This window comes from Cynocephalus volans, chromosome 8, assembly GCF_027409185.1.
Source record: "Cynocephalus volans isolate mCynVol1 chromosome 8, mCynVol1.pri, whole genome shotgun sequence".
Classification (NCBI taxonomy): domain Eukaryota; kingdom Metazoa; phylum Chordata; class Mammalia; order Dermoptera; family Cynocephalidae; genus Cynocephalus; species Cynocephalus volans.
In genome coordinates, this window is record NC_084467.1 from 136,594,486 (window position 1) to 136,617,871 (window position 23,386).

Genomic DNA, 23,386 nt, shown 5'->3' on the forward strand with positions numbered 1-23,386 from the left:
CATTATGCTCATTATACCCCCTACTTTACAAATAAAAATAAAGTCCATCAACTATTGTTAATGTATAATACCATGCAGATCTGTGCCACCCCTCTCCCAATACCTACAGACATTCTCATCCTTATTTATTTTCCTCCAATCTTTGTTGAAGAGATATCCCTCTTTGTTCCATGGCAAATCACTACAACTACTGACTGAATTTCAACTCCTCAAGACCTTGCTCCAGTAATTTTTCCTCTAAGAATTATTGAATAAATGTATTTAACTTCCATTTTTACTGGTTCAGTCTCCTTAGCAAGTCACTTCCTTCAAACAATAAACAAGCAAGCAAATTTCTTAGCTCTATATCCTCCCCCTCATCTTTCATTTATGGCTGGACTTCTTCCTATGCAGAGGAGACAGTTTATGCAAAGGCAGAGAGCCATGAAAGGGCATGGCATATATGCATGTCTTTTTCACTAGGTTACAAGCATCTAGAAGGCAGAGGAAAATAGAAATATTATTTGAAACCATGCAAGCGAATCAGTTTTCTGCAAGGGAAAATGTACAGAAGGAACTGCAGTGTTCCAAAGACAGAGATAATTTTCACACGTAGGAGGTAGAAGGACAATGAGGAATCAGCAGTGTAGACAGAGAGGGAGCCAGCAACCATGTAGTAGTAGGAGGAGACTAAAAGAGAATGGCATTTGCAATGGAAAGAGTGTTTAGATTGAGAAAAGGCTATTTGAAATTATCTAACGCTGTAAATGAAAAATATGTAAGATTAAGTTTACTAGCATATTTCTTTAATTATGATGTTTTTTGGAAGGATCACTGAGCCCAACTCTACATGGATGATTTCTATCACAAAGAATAGATAATGCTTCCTGGTTTACAAAGAAAAATACATATCTACTCTTAGCAGTAGATGCTTTTTATATTTCTAGTTACAGTAACAAAAAATACATTTCCATTGTGACCCAGTACACATATAAAGATATGCATGTTTTATGTATGTTTGAATGCATCTATATGTGTGTGAATATGCAATATATTTAAATAATTTAAAATGTTTTTCATAAAACAATACTTATCCTCACTACTTGTAATATATTGTTTTCTATATTTTATTTTTGTTTGATTTTTTAAACACTGATTATGACCTACTAAATTGGTTTTATTACCCCATATTGGGTTGCAGCAATCAGTTTGAAAAATATCTTAGATTAAGTTACTTCTCAAAAATAATTTTAAGCTAGCTACTATTAAAAATTTGGGTGCTATATGACTTAATCATTTCCTTTTTCTGTGTGTATTGGCAGGGTCATTGGGGCATGTCTCTTGATGTCATCACAGTGAGTTCAAATTGATAGTCTCCAGATTGACTTGCCTGTCAGGAATTGATGGGTAATATGAAGACATGATTGACAGAAATAGAATTTGGCACTAGTCTTAGACAGTATTGTTTTTCTCGTTATTTAGCACCTTCTCCATAGCAGATTGTCTTGTAGAGTGCAATCCTCAGACACTGGGGCATGTGAAAAACTATGAGGGTACTTCAGAAAGTTTGTGAAAAAATAGAATTGAAAAATAATATGAATCTTCCTGTGAACATTTTGAAGACCCCTTGTATAAAACGAGGGTGAGTTCAGCTTATTAACCTACCTTCACCCACTTACATCTCACAAATTATTTAACATTCAACTAAACATGGTCAGTTTTTAAGTGATCTGTATTCTTAACTGAAACCTTTAAATGCCCCAAATTGCTATAATATTTTATTGTGTCTATTTCTAATCACACCAAAAAATCCAAACAAACAACATAGAATGAATGCTATTAAAATTTGGATTTTTAAAAATACCAATTCTGTTGTCTACCAATTACATTTTGAGTTTTTGTACCTTTTTTTTTTTTTTCAGTAGTTTATTCTTTTTAGACCTCCTTGCACTTGCTTGTAAATGAGCAAATTTATTCTCAGCCCTCTAGGTTTCCACATGTCAGGAGTTAGAAGCTACTTTCAGGGCCGGCCCGTGGTGCACTCAGGAGAGTGCGGCGCTTGGGTGCCCAGCGGTGCTCCCACTGCGGGGTCGGATCCTATATAGGGATGGCCGGTGCGCTCACTGGCTGAGCGCGGTGCGGACGACAGCAAGCCAAGGGTTGCAATCCCCTTACCAGTCACACACACACAAAAAAAGACAAAAAAAGACAAAAAAAAAAAAAAAAAAAAGCAGCTACTTTCAGTATTCAGAAAACCTGATGTTAAGTTATTTTATTATGTATCTTTGGTTAATAAGAAATGAACATTTATTTGGATTTATAGGTAAAAATCCTTTGGCATTTGTAGACCATGGGAGGAGAAGGGAATTTTGAAAAAGAAGGGTCCTTCATGGTGGAAACATTGCTAATCCCTGACCTCCTAAGGTCTAACACTAAAAATGGTATCAATCTTAACGGGTTTAGTATTAGAAACCTTCTTTTTTGTGGTGATCAATAATGTCGTTCTTTAGTGGACAACTGATCCAACTGATTGCTTTGTTACATCTTTCTCTTTTCCCAAACCAGTTTGCCTTTACTCTTCATTCAAATATGTTGCTTCTAAGCAATGTTTGTTATGTGCCTACTTAAAAAAAAAAAAAAATCTCAGAATATATCTGTGGCTTTTAATATTCCACAAAACAGGCAAGCCCTTTTTATTAGTTGGAATATTTTAAATAGCTAAGTGCTTTTTCTTCATTTCTAAATATTATTCTAGCTTTTTCTGGCCTCTCCTAGTTTTTCGGCTTCAGTTATTATGTTGGGAACTCACAGCAGTTTATGTGCTTTTCCTTTCTTTACTAAAAAGGAAGGGAGGGAGGTGTGTTTTATAAGGAGGATAATTATGACCATAGAAGCAGATTTATTTCTTGGCTGTAAAATATTTTCTAGTTTTGCATAAATGCAAGATCGACTGAATAGTAGTTATTCAGAACTATTGAACTATTCTTATTATACAGTTCTTCCCATACTCCTATATTCCTATTTTACAGTGTCTTGCTATATGCTAATTTTTTTGTTATTGATTTATATCGTTTTCATACAAAAAGAATTTGAGGTACTGAATATTGTTTTACCACTAAGTGTGTGTAATGAAACATAAGATTCTCTTTCACTGAAATGCTAAATGTTTATTTTGCAAGTAGTGTATGTGTCTAGTATCCACATATCTAAACTAGGATTTAATGGCTGGTTTTGCTCTTTGCTTGTGTGTGTGTTAAAATGGGTTAAGTATATATTTAATTACTTAGGGTTGTCATAGGTCTGTAATATGGTTTAAAATTCCCATGTCTTAGAATTTCTTGTTGCATCATGACTCTCTTGAGTTGTTATAGTATAATCAGTTAAAAACTATTAAAGGAGCAAAGAGGATAGAAGAAAGTGTAGTTAAAGCAGCCATTCTTGCTTGCTTTCTTATTAACACATCTGATAAAAATTAAAATCACAGTTGTTTTTGTATTATCCACAGTAAATTTTGCTTTCTTTATTTTGTTAAAAAAACAAAAAAGTAATTGATAGGCTTGTATTAAAAACAAGCCAGGTAAAACTAACCTCATTTTCTTTCTTTTCTTTCTTTCTTCCACCTTCCTTCCTTCTTTCCTTTTCTCCTGTCTTTCTTTTTCTTTCTTTCTAAGACTGAAATAAAGGATGGGGAATGCCATCCAAATAAAGGATGGTCACAAAGTTTCAGCATGGCATCTTCACAAACGAACAGAATATAACCTAAATTAATGTATTTTTAAGTTGCAGTTTGTCACCCAATAAGTGGGTCAGGAAATTAAAGTACGTGGGTCATCACTGGCTTTAAAAAAAAAAAAAAAAAAGAATAGAGTAGAATAGAATAGAAAATATCACAGTATATTTACTAATTAAATCTTTTTTTTTTTAAGTTTATGTGCAATATGATACTTAGTATTTTAAAGTTTTGCAACGTACTGTGGAAATTGGCATGAAGAAGCATTGACTTGACTTAAAGGAAAAGAGAGGGATCAAGGGAAAGCCTCCAGAAGAAGTGAAATTTACATTGGGTCTTTGAAAATGTGTAGGCATTTTCCAAATGCTGTTGGGGGAGTATGTTTGGGACGGCAGTAGGGGGAGTTGAAAAATAGTATTCCAAGATAAGGGAAAATTCTAAATAGATGCATAGTGGCATATAAAGTACATGGCATATTTGGAGGTGAGGACTATAAAAAATAGTCTGCTGAGGCTGGAATTGTAAGAAGTTAAGGACAGAGTTGGTGATTAGAGAGAAAACTGGAATTATAGGGTATTTTATTCACATGCAAATTTTAGGCTTCAATATTTGAGGTGTATAATTTCAAGTGGTAAAAATTCCAGATAAAAGCAGTACAGAAATTACATATAATGTAACAAGACTGAAGGCAGAGGAAAATAGAAATATTATTTGAAACCATGCAAGCGAATCAATTTTCTGCAAGGGAAAATGTACAGAAGGAACTGCAGTGTTCCAAAGACAGAGATAATTTTCACACTTAGGAGGTAGAAGGACAATGAGGAATCAGCAGTGTAGACAGAGAAGGAGCATAAATTCTGGATGGTCCAGAATTGTCTGTGATGGGCCAACATTCTCATAAATTTGCTTTATATTTTGAATAACACTAAGATCCATAAATTGAATCAGCATTATAATAACATTGCAAGGCAGGTAAACAAATAATAAAATATTCTAACCAGACTGACCTATTTGCTCAGTTGGTTAGAGCATAGCTTTATAACACCAGGGTCACAGGTTTTGATCCCCATACCAGCCAGCTGCCAAAAATATATATATATGTATATTCTAAGATATCAACTTTATTTTATACAGAATTATTCTTCAATTGCATAGTAATATAATAGCTTTGCTATTCTGAAAATAGCTTATAGTTCTGAAATTACTTTTTCCTAAAAGTAAAAAAAAGTAAATTTGGTGAAAACAAAAAAATATCTTGTTAACCATTATTTTAGCTCTTACAGGGACATATTTGTGCTTTGAAAGGTTTTGAATTGTTATTAGAAATTTTTATCAAATATTTATATGTGAACCTATGGCATTAACATGTTATTAACATAATAATCTGTTTGTTTTTATATTCAGAGTCACTTGATTTAGTGGCATGAGTAGAAATTAAAATTTATTGCCAAACTAGGTTGTTTTCATCAGTATTTATACAGTTACTTAGAAATATTCATTTTTACTTTTTATAAGTGTATTTGTAGATTTTCATTCATAGATTGAAGTAAATTTTTATATATACCTGTACCTTTTTCTAGGTTCTCTTTCATTCCATATGTTTGAGCTTTTTGGCTATCTGGCTGTAGAAAACGGAGGTATCATTCCAAAACAGATTTGAACACTTGGTGTCAAAAGCAGTGTTCTCATCCTTTAAGCTTATGGCCCTTTTGATAAATATAAAAATCTTACAACTGTAGTAATAGTGAATATAATTTTTTCAAAATATATGCCTTATTACTCCCTACCCACACCCAGAGATTCTCATATGCTCCTCTAGTTATGTTCTTAAGCAAGAGAATCACTAGTATAAAGGAAGTAACAAAATACACCGAAAATGTTGATTTTTTCTCTATTTCTATGTGAGGATACTTCAAAAAGTCCATGGAAAGATAGAACTGAAAGGTAATACAAAATTTTCCATGAACTTTTTGAAGCACCCTTGTGTAGGATGGTGGATTACTACAGAGAACTTTTACCTATTCATTTATTCATTCAACAAACATGGATTGAGCCTACTATATGCAAGCTCTTTATGATATGAAGATGATAGTTCACTCAGAAACTTACAAGAATGTACAAGAATGTTAATAGCAGCGTTATTTATATAGTTTAAAAAATTAGAAACAATCCAGATGTCCACCAATTGATGAAATATTTAAACAAAATGTGGGATATCTGCACAGTGAAATACTATTCAGCTATAAAAGGAACAAAGTATAACATATGCTACAGAATGGATGAACCTCAGAATCATTATGCTAAGTTTAAGAAGGCAGATAGACACAAAAGACTACATATTATATGATTCCTTTATATGAAATATTCAGAAAAGGCAAATCTATAGGGACAGAAAGCAGATTAGTGGTTGCCTGAGTTGTGGGTGAAAGTGAGGATTGGCAGCCAGTGGCCATGATGGAAGTATATAGGGTGATGGAAATATTCTCAAACAGGACTGTGGTGATGATTGCACAACTCTATAAATTTACTAAAAATCAGTGAATTGTATGTTTACAGTGGATGAATTCTATGATACATAAATTATACCTCAAAAAAAGTCTTGAAAATAAATTTTTATCATAAACAAAGATAAAGATTATAGAATCATTGTCTTCAGAGACCCCACAGTCAATGAAGCAAACATATAAATACATATGTTTGTATACATATTTATACAATACAATGTGCTATGTATGCATGTTTATGGTCCCATGAGAACCCTAAGGAAGGAGCTTCAAATTATGACTGACAGAGTTGCTAGGTAAGAAAGAAGTTATGTAGAAAGCAATATTTGCTGTTACCCTTGCAAAATGAGTAAGGAGTTTGTCAGATGGAGAGGCATTTGGGTCTTGACTTACTACAGGCACACAGGTCCTCCTCCTTTCCATTTCTTGGACTTCTCACATTTTCAATGTACATGTAGTGAGAAATATAAATGCATTGACAACCCTGAGTAAAGAATCTATAAACAATTAGCAAATTCATATGTCCTTTAACAATAGAAGTTGGTCATTTATATTATGATATTATATTATGATATTCTGGCTTTGGCTGTTAGTAATTACCTGAGGTTTTTAATCAGCAGAGTAATTTATAGTTGACTTTTGGTAAATCCTCACATTCTTTCATTCTATGTGTGTGTGTATATTGTGTGTAATATTTTTTCAAACAGCAACTAAGTAGTTAAGACATAAATACTTAAGTTGTTTGAATTTAACTACTTAGTAAATAGAAGTGTTAGGTATTTCTTTTGGCCTAGGAGCACATCATGAAAAAATTAGAGTGACTTAGTGCACTGTAAACCAAGAAAGAACCAAGATGTTCTAAGTTGTTTTTGATCATGAGGGTAAGACAAATACATTTGCAGTAGAAATGTTTATTTAACTGTATAAAAAGAACCCTGAAATTCACTTTCCCTTTGACTTCAGTATGAGATTTGAAAATATGTAAATTGTTCTGTTTCTTACAATGTGGAAGAGTAGAAAGAAAGCCTGACCTCTCACTTAAAAACGCTAAAGCGGGCTGGCTGGTTAGCTCAGTTGGTAAGAGTGTTGCCTTGTAACACCATGGTCAAGGGTTCAGATCCCTGTACCAGCCAGCCGCCTGAAAAACAAAACAAAAACACTAAAATGCTGTGTAAAATATCCAAAATTATCAGGTATATAGTAAAATATATGTTTAATATGATTAAAGATGTTAAAGAGGGAGGGTACCAGAACCCTCTTTAAAGGACAAAGAACAAAGCGAAGAACAGGAAACCATAAAGATTAACAAGGCATATTTTTAAAAGAACCTATTAAAACTTTAAAAAATGTAAATATAATCACTGAAATTAATGTTAATAGATGGATTAAACTGTGTATTAAATAGAACTTGAGAATATATAAAGTGGAAGGTAAAACTGAAAAATTTATTCAGAATGCAAAACAGAGATAAAGAGAATAAAATATGAAAGATGTAAGAGACAAAGCACAAAGGTTAAGAGGCCATAGCTGATAACTGTGACTTTCTTTTTCCACTACCCGTTCCATATTTCCTTTGCCCTCAGCCAGAACCTCAAATGGCTAGGGTTGTTTAGTGGGTGGGATGACCCAGACTTTAATTCCTGAGTAGTCTGAATCTTCCATAGTTCTTTTTTGATTGCTATACTTTTTTATTACCATATGTTATTGGTTATAGAAGTAATAGGAAGTATTCCAGAGAGTCTTCTGAGTTCCAGACACAGTCTTCCTTGCTCCTAATGTTTTCAGCAACTCACTTCTACCTTAGTAATCGGGATCAATCACTTTAACCAGTAAACCCTCCTTGGCCTATTGGTTCAGTGATATAGAACTCTAAAATGTCCAGGTGGCAGTGTCATCTTCCAATTCAGTGGAATCATTGTTGTATTCCTCTGACGGAAGCATTTCCCCCTTGAGGACTAACCAACAGTCAGAGCTCAAGTTGCGAGCTGGGAAGCAAAAATTATGTGAGTGGATTATTAGGTATAGTAGTGAGAAGAGTCACTCCCACTTCCACGCCTTGATTCCTGGACCCTGTATTTTTGTTGTGGTGGAGACAGCACCATATAATGGTCTCATTATTGCATCCTGTAAGATAGAACCCCATCTTTTCAGAGTTTTGTCTACTAACTCATCTTTAGTAAGCTTTTTTATTAGGCCGTCTATTTTTTGGTATGTTGTAAGACCATTTGTTCTGTGGGTATGACTCCATTGCTTTACTGCCTTTGCTGTGAAATGAGGTGCTTAATCAGAAACAAGCTATGTGGAATACCATGATAGTAGTTAAGGCATTCCAGGAGATGGTGGCACTAGCAGAAGCATTATGGGCAGGGAAGGCACATCCATATCAAGAATACATTTATTCCAAAGAGTACAATCTCTGCCCCTTGCATAATAGAAGATATCCAATACAATCAAACTGCCCCTAGGTAGCTGGCCCATCCCTATGGGGAATGGTTCCACATGTGGGGCTTTGTGCTCTTTGCTGCCTGGTGAATAGCAGCATTATCAGATGTGTAGCTGCATACCAGGTGCTACCAATTGTATTGGTTTGCTCCAGTGAAGATACCATATCGAGAATAGCAGCTGCCATCAGAGAGACCACCTGGTTAAGTTTATGATAACCCACAGCCATTCTCCAAGATTCATCCAACTTCTGCACAGATAAACAGATGAAGTTAAATAGGTATGTGATGTGTATCACCATCCCTTTGTCTTTCAAGTCTCTGATGGTGGCACTAATCTCTACAGTTCTATCCTCGTAAGAGGAAGCTCCTGGAACTTCCAGAAAGTAATCATAGGGTGAGTCTGTGGATCAACTGGGTCTGCTCAGAGTCAAACCTGGGCAGATATTCCATCTATCATGTGAACTCCATAAATATACAGTTTGATTGCTGGACCACAATGGTGTTTTCAGTCTCCAGAAATTTGCATCAGTTCAGAGCTATTGTAGGCATAATACTAAGATGGCCTTCAAGATCTCTTTGCCTTGCCATACACATAACTTCTCCCAGTTATTCAGTCAAGCACTAACCTAGGTGCTGCTGTGAAGAATTTTGCAGATTAATTAAAGTCACAAATCAGTTGACTTTTAGAAAAGGTAGAATACCAGGTGAGCCCAACCTAATCAGATGAATTCTTAAAAGGTACTGAGCTATTCCTGGGGGAAAAGATTTAAAGCACAAGAGAGGTACTTGACACAAGGAAGTTTCTTTGTTGCTGACATTGAAGATGGAGAGGGGTAAGTGGTCTCTAGGAGCTAAAAGCAGACCCGAACAGCTAGCAAGGAAATGTGAACCTCAGTCTTAACAACTACAAAGATCTGAGTTCTGCCACAATCAGATGAGCTTGAAAGAGGAACCCAAGCTCCAGATGAGAAAGAAGCCCAGCTGTCACCTTCAATTTATGCTTATGAGATCCTGACAGGGAACTTAGCCATATCATGCCCAGACTTCTACAAAACTGTGAGCTAATAAATGGGGTTTGTTTAAGCATCTAAGTTTGTGGTAATTTGTTATACAACAGTACGAAACTAATATGAAAGCCAATGTCTAGTAGTCCTTGGAAAGCCTAGATTATTTCCTTTCCCCCAGTGCACCGTCACTCTAGTAAATGCCCTCTAGGCTCTTTGAAAAAAGATTGGAGGAGGATTTACAGTATATACTTGTGGCAGTACTGCAGAAACCATCCAAAAGGGAGCCTTCAGTCTCTAGGTGTGTGAAGTAGCTTAGATCTGGGAATGAGGTAAGAGGTTGTAACTCTCCATTGTGGTGACTAAAATCAAGTTTTACCACCAGACCTGGAGGTTTTTCTCTTACATCAATTAACCAATATTCTAGTAGGCTGCTCCTTTATCTCATTTCTAAGGATAACCATGATTAATTAACCACAGCCAAAATCTGTGGGCAAAAACATTCTGATTACTAATTTGCCTTTTGACTTTTATGGTAAATATACCCACCTTGTTTTGATGGTTAAGTGCTGCCTTCTGGCCTTTCTGTTCCAGGATCCTTTCATCTCCACTGAAATCAGGGACCCCATCTCAATGGATACATCTCTCATGACCATCCCTGGCCTGCAATGGAGAGCAAACGTAGAGCTTTTCAAGGATGCAGGTGCTCTCTTCACTAATGTATTTCTATACGCTTTAGTGAAGAGAGTATTTTCTGGGCTCCTCAGGGGGATGTAGTTGGTGTTGGAGATGGAAAGGGGTAAGAGTGGTCTTAAGGAGCTAAAAGTAGACCCCATATGGATGGACACACATAGATGGATAAAGTTTATTTGGAAAGTGGAATGGAAATGTGATTTTGGTTTTGAATATAATTTGAGGTCATAGGACATACAAGAAGAAATAGATTATCAAAGGTAAGAAAATGAAGGTCATGTAAATGATTAAGGATAGAGGTGAATCTTGGAAGCATCCTATAGAAGTAATTTCTCTAAGAAAAAGCGAGAGTAGTGAATCATGAAGAAGCAGGCCAGACGAGACAAAAATGCTAAAGGTTAGAGGAAGACAAGACACTATAGCAGTATACAAAGCAAAGAAGGGGATAACCTTGAGAAAGGATGAGTTGTAAATAATACTTTGTTATTATTATTGTGTAATTATTATCATCATTTATTCAGTGCTAACTATGTCCCATGGCATTTTCTACACATCATTTCATTTAATCTTAACAACCAATTTATGAGGGAGTTGGTATTGTCTCTATTTTATCTATGAAAAGCTGAGAAAGTTAAAAGAAAGAAAAAAAACTTTACTAAAATTATACAGCCAGTTAGTAAGGCAAGTATTTGAACACCAGATTGACTGGTTCCAATGTACAAAATTGTGACCTTGGGAGAAAAGTTTTACAAAGTAACTATTTTTAAATGTATGTACAACACAAACACATAATGTCCAGGTATACTTAATTTTTTAAACACATAATTTGCCCATCTTAGTCTCTTATTGTAACATCTATCTTGGAGAGGTAATGTGGTGAAATGTGAAGTACAGCAGATTAAAAATCTAAAGCCCAAGTGCACTAAACTGTATAACCAGAAACATTTCTAAACAGCATTTTTTTAATTGAGATATTCACATACCATGAAATTTACCTATTTAAAGTATGCAATTCAAGTGAAACAAGTCAGGCACAGAAAGAGAAATACCACATGTTCTCACTTATTGGTGGGAGCTAAAAATTAATATATAAATTCACACACACACACACACACACACACACACACACACACAAAACCGGGGGGGGGGGGGGGAGAAGATATAACAACCACAATTACTTGAAGTTGATACGACAAGCAAACAGAAAGGACATTGTTGGGGGGGAGCGGGGGAGGGAGAAGGGAGGGAGGTTTTGGTGATGGGGAGCAATAATCAGCCAAAATGTATATCGACAAAATAAAATTTAAAAAAAAATAAAATAAAATAAAGTATGCAATTCAGTGGTTGTTAATATATTCACAAAGTTGTACAGTCATCATCACTGTCTAATTGCAGAACATCATCATCCCCAAAACATACCCTGTACCTATTAGCAGTTACTCCCCCATTCATTTCTCCCCCAGCCTGTGGCAACCACTAATCTACTTTTCATCTCTGTGGATTTCCCTATTCTGAATATTTCTTATAAATGGAATCATACGATATGGGATGTTTCGTGTCTGGCTTCTTTCACTTAACATCTTTTCAAGGTTCATCTATGTTGTAGCATGAGTTAGTACTTTGTTCTTTTTTATGGCTGATATTCCATTTTATATATATTTTTTGTTTATTCATTCGTTTGTTCACTCATCAGTTGATGAACATTTGGGTTGTTTCCACTTTTCATCTATCATGAATACAAACTTGTATATGTGTACAGGTTTTTGTGTGAACATAGTTTTTAATTCTCTTAGGAATTGCTGAATCATATGGTAACTCTATGTTTAACCTTTTGAGAACTGCCAAATGTTTTTCCAAATTCCAGAGCAGCTGTACCATTTTATATTCTCACTCTTAGTATCTCTTTATATTTTATTTCTTCATCTGTGAAAAGAAAGGGTACACTTGAGGTTTTGTGGGGAGAAAAGTATGGGTTAGAATGAGAGTGTTACACCATAATATTTTTTTTATATCCAGTTCTAAATATTACGTGTAACATTTTTTCCTCAAAATCCTAGAGAAGCAGACTAGAATAATTAGTAAAAATTCAGAAGTCAGTGAGAACTTTTACCAGCTTTTTTATCTTACTGATTTGACAATTCTGTTGTATTTCTTATAGAGAAGCTCGCAGAGGCTCAGCGCAGGTTTGCTACACTTCAGAATGAACTTCAGTCATCACTGGATGCTCAGAAAGAAAGCACTGGTGTTACTACGCTGCGACAACGCAGAAAGCCAGTCTTCCACCTGTCCCATGAAGAACGTGTTCAACATAGGAACATTAAAGACCTTAAACTGGCCTTCAGCGAGTTCTACCTCAGTCTTATCCTGCTGCAGAACTATCAGGTACTTGGATTCTTACACTGGAGAATGGCACTTCTAAGTAAATGAGAAATTCCAATAAATGGAATCACCTTGAACTGTACTAAGAGGTCAATCCAAAAAGGAAAATCCTTAGCATGTCATTATTCTTGGAGATCTTATTGTGATTTCAGATATTCTTTTGGTTAAAAACTATGTATCAGAGACAGCAAAACAATGTTAACAAGACTTCTGTTCTAAAAAACATATACAATATTCAAGGATAGCTCTTGACTCAAAGACTAGTTTGCTTTTGATTTTTAGAGGCAGCTCTGGTAGTGGTGAGTAGAAATAAGAAATACATGCCAACCCAACCATTGTTGTCTATGTAACAGCTTTTATATTCCTCCTAACCAGTAGTAAAATTTCTTTAAAAGCAATTGGACAGTTAACTTTTCAGCAACTAATGCGTAAAACAAAAGATCCTTTCAACTTGCCACCAAAAGAATACTTCCCATTTTTTTGGCCACAGATAGCAATACAACTGTATTTAAAAAAAAAAAAAATCTTGAGAAATTAGGTCATAGCAAATGTTTGTAGAGACTGAAAATCTAAGCTATTATGATATATCACTCAGTATTTTTAAAACCCAATCTGAAAAAGTCATACTTCCATGTATGCAAGTTATAGAAATATAGGGTATTCATTTATTTGTAATTCTTTATAGGTTTGTTTACATAGTTAAATCTACATATAAAGAACTTAATTGAAAAACAAATTATTTGTTCAATAATAAACATTTAAGTAAGCAAAAGTATCTCCCTAATTTCTAGAGAGACCTTATGCATTATTTTTTTCCATTTTATTTTTGTGATTACTTATAATTAGTGGTTAGGATCATCATAGAGTAATATACCATATACACAACAAAAGTATTACAGGGTAAGTATTAGAATTTTTGTGGGTTTTTTTGGCAGCTGGCTGGTATGGGGATCCAAACCCTTGACATGGTGCTATCAGCATTACACTCTGCCAACTGAGCTAACTGGCCAGCCCCAGAATTTTAAAATAGAAAGTAATTAAAGTCCCATATCTGCAGTAATCTAAGTTGTTAATGTATGTACTTATTTTCATCTTTCTCTTTCATAATTCTTTCTTTGGTGATTTAATATTTTATCAATTTTTTTATCATTCAGAGAAGAACCCAGTTGGAAAAAATTTAGTAGAAAAGTAATTATATTATATATATCTATGTATGTATATATGTGTGTATATATAATGATAAATTCCTTTGCTTTGAAATTCTTCCCTAGCTTTATAATTTAACTTCTAAAAGAAACAAAATGTATTTTCTCTTTCCTGTAATGTTATAAAAACATTATTAGCATTTCGTAGTTCTTTAACTATTCTTGTCTGTTATAGGGAAATACCCTTGTTAAATTTTATTTTATTAACTTTCCCAGTAACTTTTGTTTTGGACCATTATAAAAAGCTCCTTAGGAAAACAAACAGTTACTAATAAAAGTTGTGTTCTATGCTCTATTCTTTGGAGCTGTCTATTCTATAAGAATACATTTACTTTGAGATGAGGGAGAAAGGAAAATTGACTAAAACCTATCTCCAAGTCATCGTGTATGCACCCCAAGAAGTGTTTATGATTATATATTAAAGTATGAGGGAAAAAATTATAAGCAAGTAAGCAAAAGCAAAGCCTATTTTAGAGTGAGTATTCTATTTTTTACTGATGGGGATATGTGATCAGCAAATTTGGGAGATCTCCGGTTTATAGATCCAACCTTGAATCTGCAGTTTTCTGCTTTTTTGCATGTTGAGCAAAGAACAACAGAATTTGAGAATGTAGAAAAGTATAGTATTTTCATATTGTAGAAATTCAGGAAAAGTAGGGACTCCTACCCATTTTCAGCTAAACCGTATAAGTATGCTCACTTTTTCTTTTTTGCTGAGTCTTCTTTGCATTTCTATCCCCAGACAGAATGAATGGAAGGAAAATGAAAGTTAATAGAACTGTATGATCTTCCATTTTCTTGCTGGTGCATACATGCTTGCATGGTAGCGGGCGGCAATGAATTTCTATACCAGTCCTTCAAAAAGCAAAAAATTAAATAAATGTGTTCATTGAATGATAAATGCAGAACATTTTCTGAAAATATTGTTTTGACCAGAGCAGCAAAATAATATAAATTAGCTATTTTGAGAGTCATTGTACATAGAAAAATGGAAATTAGAATGTTTTAAGTTTAGGACTTCCATTAATTTACTTGGAAGAGAAATAATAGAGTTCATAGTTTAAGGGTTTTTTTGTTGTTGCTGCTGACAGCACACTACCTTGAAATGAATACATGAAATAAGAAGAATCTCACCCTTTTAGTAGTGAATGGCTTTACGAAAGTATTGCCATTTTCCTGTGTTCTCAAACTTTGTCCAGTCACCTATGTCAATGCTTGGTGCTTATTATTTTTCATCTTCTTTGATGGTGGTAGAAATTACAGATGTGTTTCTCATTTTTTCTGTAGAACCTGAATTTTACAGGGTTTCGAAAAATCCTTAAAAAGCATGACAAGATTCTGGAAACATGTCGTGGAGCAGATTGGCGAGTGGCTCATGTAGAAGTGGCCCCGTTTTATACATGCAAGAAAATCAACCAGCTTATCTCTGAAACTGAGGTGCAATAATCCCACTTATTTACAACACATTTTCAATAATACTTATGTCTTATTATAGAGAAATAATTCCTCATTTCTGTTCTCCTTTGTACATAGTTTGCAGCTTTGAATACATGAAGTGTTATTTGTGATTTTTTTCTTTTGCTTTATAAGTATACATTCACCAGAGGTTATAAGAATATCATATATATACATGGTACAAGATTACTTATACATCACTCAAATTTAGTATAGCCTATGTCAGAATTTAATAACTTATCTTTCTAGGCTGTAGTGACCAATGAACTTGAAGATGGTGACAGACAAAAGGCTATGAAGCGTTTACGTGTCCCCCCTTTGGGAGCTGCTCAGGTTAGTGTTTGTTCCCAGCAGTTTGTTTGGTTTTACCTATTTAATAATCAACACAATCTTTTTTATTACTTTAAAAAAAATCCGAGCAAAAGTTTTAAAGTAGTTGTTGCTATTTTTATTTTAGCTTTTTAAAAATTAGATGCCAGATTTCACTTCACAATAAATTGTAATGTCTTCCTGTATTCCCTCTCCTATTTATTATTATTGACATGCTAACTCCTTGTTCTCATCAAATGATTAAAATGAGATTTTTTTTTTTATGATATGGGGTGTTCAAATGTGTATAACTTCATCCAAAACACAGCAGTTATGCTAAAAAAAGCATTTATTAAATGGTGTCTTCTGTGTCATAAAACAAGTCTCAATAAATTTAAAAGGATTTCAGTCATACAAAATATGTTTTCTGACCACAGTGAAATTGAAATCAATAAGAGTTTCCACAACCTAATAAAAGAACTAATAATGACTTTAGCAAGGTTGCAGAATATAAGATCAGTATATAAAAATCAATTTTATGTCTATATAACAGCAAGAACGATTGGATATCAAAAAATTTTAAAACAATGTTTTTTGTAATACCATCAAAATATGAAATGGTAGGAATTCTGACAAAAGTTATGCAAGACCGTTATATTGAAAGCTACAAAACTTTGGGTTATGCATAGATTTCTTAGAAATGACAGCAAAAGCACTTCATCAAAGTTAAAAGTCTCTGCTCTTTAAAAAAGACACTGTTAAGAGAATGAAATGGAAACAGATTAGGAGAGAATATTTCTAAAACATATCTGATAAAGGACTTGTATCTAGAATATAGAAAGAACTCCAATACTCAATAATAACAAAATAACTCAATTTTAAAATGGGCAAAAGACCTGAATTAACACTCCATCAGATACGTACAGGTGAAAGATCAGCATGTGCCAAGATGTTCAATATCATTAGGCAGCAGGGGAATGCAAATTAAAACCACAATGAGATAATACACACCTGTTAAAATGACTAAAATTAAAAAGTTTAATCATGTTAAATGTTGAAAGAACAGGGACTCTCTTATATGCTGCTGGTGGAAGATAAAATGGTAAGACCACATTGGAAAACATTTAAAATAACTGAAGTAATATCACCTCTAACAACAACAACAAAAATTTTTATAACATTCATAGCAAATATTTAAGTACATAGTATTATTATTTGTGTTACTCATTCTTTTCCATTTAAAATCTCAGGCACATTATATAATTTATTTTAGAAAAAGGTAGTTTTAAAAATCAGTTCTAAATATAAAGTTAGATTATAATATAGAAAAATATTTTTTGAACCTCCACACTCTGGCGATTCTGTTGTAACAGTCTCTTGAGAATCTCCAGTATATTTTGGAAAATTCACTTTCAGTTATCCCAGTATAATAGTATAGGTATTATTAGAAGATGTGTTCTTATTTTTACCATTGTCTTTCATTGTTATTTATAGTATCATTTATGTAAACTCTGAGTAATATTGACTTACAAAACTTAAAGATGTATAAATTGTAAAAATAAAATTGCATCTCAAATCTTTCTTATAAAAAAAATACTCAGTGTATATGTAATTAGATGCCTAAGATTATAATCTTATGTCATAACTCAGATTACCATAAAAGAATTCGATTAACTGGCAACTCTATTCTAGTATTACAAGATGATAAAAGATGATTCTCTGGTTCAGATTTATAAAAATTCAGATCATAAAATATTATTTTCATGGTGGATCTTTGAGGCTCATACTACTGATTTATTACAACATATACTAAATGCGCTCACTATTTTGTCCTATACCAAAAGTGCTGTTTTTCTGTCCATAGCCTGCACCAGCCTGGACTACTTTTAGAGTTGGCCTGTTTTGTGGAATATTCATTGTACTGAATATTACCCTTGTGCTTGCCGGTAAGTGGTTTAAATTTTGAGTTAATTTATTCTTATTAATATGCCTGTGTCATACTCTGTTCTTCTGTAAGGAATCAAGCATGCAATTACCAAAGCTACTGAAAGAGAAATCTATCAGAGTTAAGTTTTTTGTTCTTACTAACGATGTAGGGTTTTTGGAAATTTGTTTTGTTTGTTTTTCTCTTTGAGTATAGTTATCCCTTAAAACATTGCTAGTGTATGACCTCTTATTCTAAATAATTTTCCAGTTTTTATGTATATAACTTCTTCAGACTTTTTCAAAGTTCAGTTATCAAGAAACTCAGCTCTCTTGATCACAGATGAGGATATATTGCAGAATTCATTCACTAAAGCTCATTCACTTTGCTTATTGGAGACACTCCCACATACTTTCCAGAACCTACTTACAATTACTTTTCATATAGTTTTAAGAAGTTTGGTTATACAATTTCCTATTCTGTTGAAATTAAAAATCAGAAAGAGGCAGAAACGATTGTTAGAAGCAACTGCACTCCCAACATCAAGAAATGATATAACAGCAAGGGAGACATAATCTTACTAAACCTCCAAAGAACTTGATATATCCCTCAGTAGTATATATATTGATCACTACTTCTTGAGACCCTTTCTTAGATTGATTTTGGGAAAACCACACTCTGATGATTTTCCTATTAAATTTCACTGGCGGTTCTTCCCCAGTCTCCTTTACTGGCTATATTGCTCTTTGTGACATGGAAATGTTGGGGAGTACTGCTAGGCTCCATTCTCCAATCTCCTGTCTACATTTATTTCCTACCTATGCAGTCTTATTCAAGTGCATAAATACCATCTATAGGGTAATGACTCCCAAGCATATATCCTTTCTTCTCTGAATGACATCTGATCGGCTACTTGGATGTCTAATAAGCCTTTCAAAGGCAAACTTCCACAGACAAAAGAACCCTTGATTTTTACCTCTGGATATGCTTTTTTCTTCCGTATGGCCTCACCTTTCATCCAGTTTTTCAAGCCAAAAGCTTTTAGCCTCTCTCTTCCCTCATATTCCATCTCTAATCCATCAGCAAATTCTGTTTCTCTATCTTCAAAATATGTTCAAAATCTGACAACTTCTTACCACCTCCACCAGTGCCATGCTTGTCTAAGCAACCATTTTTTGTTTTATATACTACAGTGGCCTCTGAACTTGTCTCCGCGTCCTTACAGCCACCAGTTTTATTTAAAATGTGAATTAGACTTCACTCTCCTATTGAAAATCCATTTATGGCTTCTGTATTAGTCCATTTTTGTGTTGCTATAACAGAATACCTGAGACTGGGTGACTTATAAAGAAAAATGACATTTATTGCTTACAGTTTCTGAGGCTGGGAAGTCCAAAGTCCATCTGGTGATGGTGACAACAATCCATGGGTCTCACATTGCAAGGTGGTGGAAGCAGAGAGAGTAGAGAGACAGACAGACAGACTCTCCTCTTCTTTTAAAGCCCTCAGAACCACACCCCTGGCCACCATTTTAAATCCATTCACTACTGCACGGTCCTACAATCTAATCACCTCTTCAAGCTCCACCTTTCAATACCATAACAGGATTTCCCACCCTCTTAACAGTCACAGTGGGGGCTAAGTTTAGTACAAAAAACTTGGGGGACACAATTCAAGCTTCAATGAGTTTTGAAGGGACATAATTCAATCCACTACAGCTTTTCTTCCAATAAAATTCAAGCTCTTTACCCATGGCCTGAAAGACTCTATAGAATCTTGCTCCTGTTGGCCTTTCTGACTTTATAACCTGTCATCCTTCTCCATACTCAGTTTCACTGTGTTTCCAACCACACTTGTGTTGTTACTATTCCTTGAACACTCCAAGCTCATTCTCTTTTAAGAGACTTTGCAATTGCCTAAAGAGCTCTTCTCCAAGATGTATACATGGCTTATTCCCTCACTTAATATAGTTCTCTATTCAAATGCTACATCCCTTAGTAAAGCCTTCCCTGATCACCCTATCCTAAAATAGTCTATTCCCTTTCTGTCCCTTTAGCCTGTATTAATTTTCTTCGGAGTGCTTACAGTTATATGACATGATATAACATATTTATGGTTTTTGTTATCTGTTTTTCCACTGGAGTGTAAACTCCTTGATGCCTGGGCTTTTGTTTCTCCTGTTCATCTTTGTATTTTTATCACCTAGAACACTGCCTGGAACATAGTAGAGGCTCAAAAAGTATTAGAGAAGTTTGAATGGATGGAAGAGAAGGAGAGAGATGAAATTAAGTGAAATACAGAAAACACAGCAAAAAAAGACATAAAATTTCAAAGACTTCTGTAATGTAGAACTTTTAGTTTAAGGCAGATAATCCTGGTACACCTTAAGATTCTGTGTGATTATGTGAATCATTAATGAAGGATTAAATCCTGCTCAGTGATGTCTGCAAAGAAATATGATTTAGAAGTAGATGTTCTGTAGATATCCATTATATTCTGTTTTGGACTTTTAGTAATCATAATAATGCCTGAACAGGTAAGGTTTATAGTACTGTCACAATTACTGTTCGTGATTGCAGGGACTATGTATTTTTCATTTTTGTATTTCAAGTTTCTAACATAGTGCCAAGCATATAGCAGATGATTGAGAAATAATGTACTGAATTCATTTTTCTTCATAAACATTCTTCTTAAGACTGTCATTTGTATGTCATGGAATTATAACCCAAGTTGTAGTGGCTTTTAGAGAGCATATGAACTCTACCTAGTGCTTTCACTTGTATTATTCTCTTTCACACCAGTTATTAAAACTCAATTCTAATAATTATTGTCTGTCCTAAGCTCATGATTTAATATTGATGAAATTTATGATTGTATTTTAATCTAGTTCTAGTTCTTTAGGGTGAATACTGTCTACTTATATAGAATACATGGAATGGAAATACTTCAGTAAAAACCTAGACCTAGATTATCAAGCTAGCTCCTGTGGAAAGAATAAAAGGCCTGTCTGGATTTCACTCCCAGCTCCACTGTTTATTAGTTATTTTGACTTTAAGGATATCTCTTAACTTCTCTGAATCACTTTCCTCATCTGTTAAATGAGCTTAATACCTTAAGTTTACAGAGTTGTTTTATAATTCATTCATTCATTCATTCAAGTAAACTTTATATTTCACAATTATTCTTGAAATTCACAAGTCTTAAGTAAGAGAATCCCTTTCCTTATAACATTTATTATGCCAGGGAGATTAAGGCATATATTAAAACAATACTATACTACAAAATAGAAGGTGTTAAATGCTCTAAACAGCTCAAAGGAACAAGTGATTACTTTTAAATGAGAACATCAAGGAAGACTTTATGGAAATAATGGCATTTACACTAGACATTGATGGAATTAAAGGCATTCCAAGAGAAGGAGACAGATGAGCAAAGAGACTTAATTGGCCCGGAGTGGAGGTAGGGTGTAAGAGAAGGGAGTGAGTTATAAAGGAGAGAAGTGATAAATTCACCTAGGATGAAGGGGAGTATTAGATGAGAGATGTGAAATGATAGCTGGAGACCAGCTCATAAGAATCAGGTAAGTGTAAATAAATTATGTTTATAGTTATGAAGCATTACATCAATATAAGGTATATGTGGTATATGTGGTGGGGGTTGTTCTTTCTGTAGGAAAACACCTTAGTCGTTTTTGGGTGGTTTTGTCTTTTACTTTCGAGATGAGCGTGATGATGTTATCATTATCATCATTAAATACGACAAGAAAAAAATAAACATCATTATTTTTATGTGAATTGAAAAGAAGTTTGTTTTTCTTTTAAATTCAGGACAAGTTGAGGTTTTGTTTTCTTGAGTAAATATAGACTGTTTTGTGAAACAGTCTGATTTGTTTTTTAATATATGTGGTTTATGCATTTAGTGTTGTATATTATGTCCTCTCACCTCAGAACCCTTCTTTGTTTGATCTGTGTGTGTGTTGGAGGATGGGGGGAGGGTAAATAGTTAAAGCCAGCTGTCTATTCTTTTTATCTCCCAGTGGGTACTTGAAAGATTCAGTGTTGAGAGTCAGAGAAACACAGCAGTAGTAATGCATGTACAAGCACGATTCTTTTTTTCAAACATTCACATGAAAAAATAATGTGCGTAATTGCTGTGGTTTCTTAAGGGGACATGACCTGGTGTTTAATAATTTGTCTGAAATTCATGTATTCCAGATATTTACTTTAATAAAAATGAAAAGTTCCCTATTCAGATTTTTAAAACTTGTTTCTCTTACAGATTACCAGTAACCTTTACTTAATTTGATACAATAACAGTATAACATATTTCATTTATTGATTTGACCATTTACAGTGGATGAGGGTGTGAAATAGGCACTTGTATACTAGTGGTAAGAGTATTAATTGTTGCAGTCTCTTTGGAGGATAATTTGGCAGTATATGTAAAAATACTTTGAAGCAATTTTATTTCTAGAAATTTATTCTACAAACATACTTGTACGTAGGTGCAAAGACATGTATACAAGGAGCGTATTCATTGCCATTTTATTTATAATAGTAAAATCCTAGAATCCACTCAAATACCCATCAGTTGTGAACTGTTTAAATAAATTATATTACCCCTGTATGAGGATACTTCAAAAAGTTCTTTGAAAGATTTGTACTATCTTAATTCTATTCTTTCTTGAACTTTTTGAAGTACCCTCTTACAATGGAATACCATGGAGATATTAAAATGAATGAGGTAGTGGTGGGAGTGAAAATGGACATAGCACTTTGGAGAACTACTTGGCATTATTTACCAAAACTGAACATACAATAACCTGTGACTTGGCTGTGATAGAAATGCCTGCTTTTGTCTACGAAAAGACACGTGTGAGAATGTTTGTAGCAGTACTGTTTGTGATTGTTTCCAAACCAGAAACAACTCAAATAAATGTTCATCAACAGTAGAATAAATAAATAAATTATAGTGTACCCAGTTGAATGGTATACAGTGACAAGAATAATGAACTACAACTACATACAAGAACACGGATGAACATAAATTAAAAAAAGGATGTATCTCACAAAGAAATGTGAGAGAAATTACAACAACATACAAGAACACGGATGAACATAAATTTAAAAATAAAAGGATGAATCTCACAAAGAAATGTGAGAGAGCAAATGAAGCCAGACACGAAGCATACATATCATATGATTCTAGTTACATAGAGTTCAAACATGCAAAACTTATGATGTTGGAAATCAGGATAGTGTTTGCCGTTGGAGTATGGATGGTAGTTGGAAAGAGGATATGAGAGGGGCTTCTGGGTTGCTGGTAATGTACTGTTTCTTGTTCTGGGTGCTGATTCACTTTATCATTTTTCATCATACTGTGTACTTGTGATTTATCAATTTTTCTATATGTGTGTAACACTTAAAGGTTTACATTAGGAAATGAATGAAATCTGTGTGTGCTGATAAGGGAAAATCTCCACTCCAGAATATAAGTGAAAAAAAGCAAGGTGTAGAACAGCATATATAGCATGCTCACAATTGTAATTGGTGAGTTTGTTTTGTTTTTAAAGATATTCAATATGTGTTTCTCTATAAATAAAGACTTTCTTGAAAGATAAAAGGGCTGGCTGGTTAGCTCAGTTGGTTAGAGCATGGTGCTGATAACACTATGGTCCAGAGTTCAATCCCTGTACCAGCTACCTGCCAAAAAAAAAAAAAAAAAAAAAAAAGAATAAAGAAAGATAGATAATAGACAAAA

At 33.9% G+C, this 23,386-nt stretch overlaps 1 protein-coding gene across 1 annotated transcript in view; it reads left to right on the forward strand.

Annotated features, from left to right (window-relative positions):
* Window positions 1–23,386, forward strand: part of XPR1 (xenotropic and polytropic retrovirus receptor 1) — a 232,509-nt gene that overhangs the window by 137,121 nt on the left and 72,002 nt on the right. The window contains exons 4-7 of the mRNA XM_063104379.1: window positions 12,513–12,736; window positions 15,226–15,375; window positions 15,643–15,726; window positions 17,567–17,648. Of these exons, the coding sequence (XP_062960449.1) occupies window positions 12,513–12,736; window positions 15,226–15,375; window positions 15,643–15,726; window positions 17,567–17,648 (540 nt within the window). The remainder of the gene's footprint in view (window positions 1–12,512; window positions 12,737–15,225; window positions 15,376–15,642; window positions 15,727–17,566; window positions 17,649–23,386) is intronic.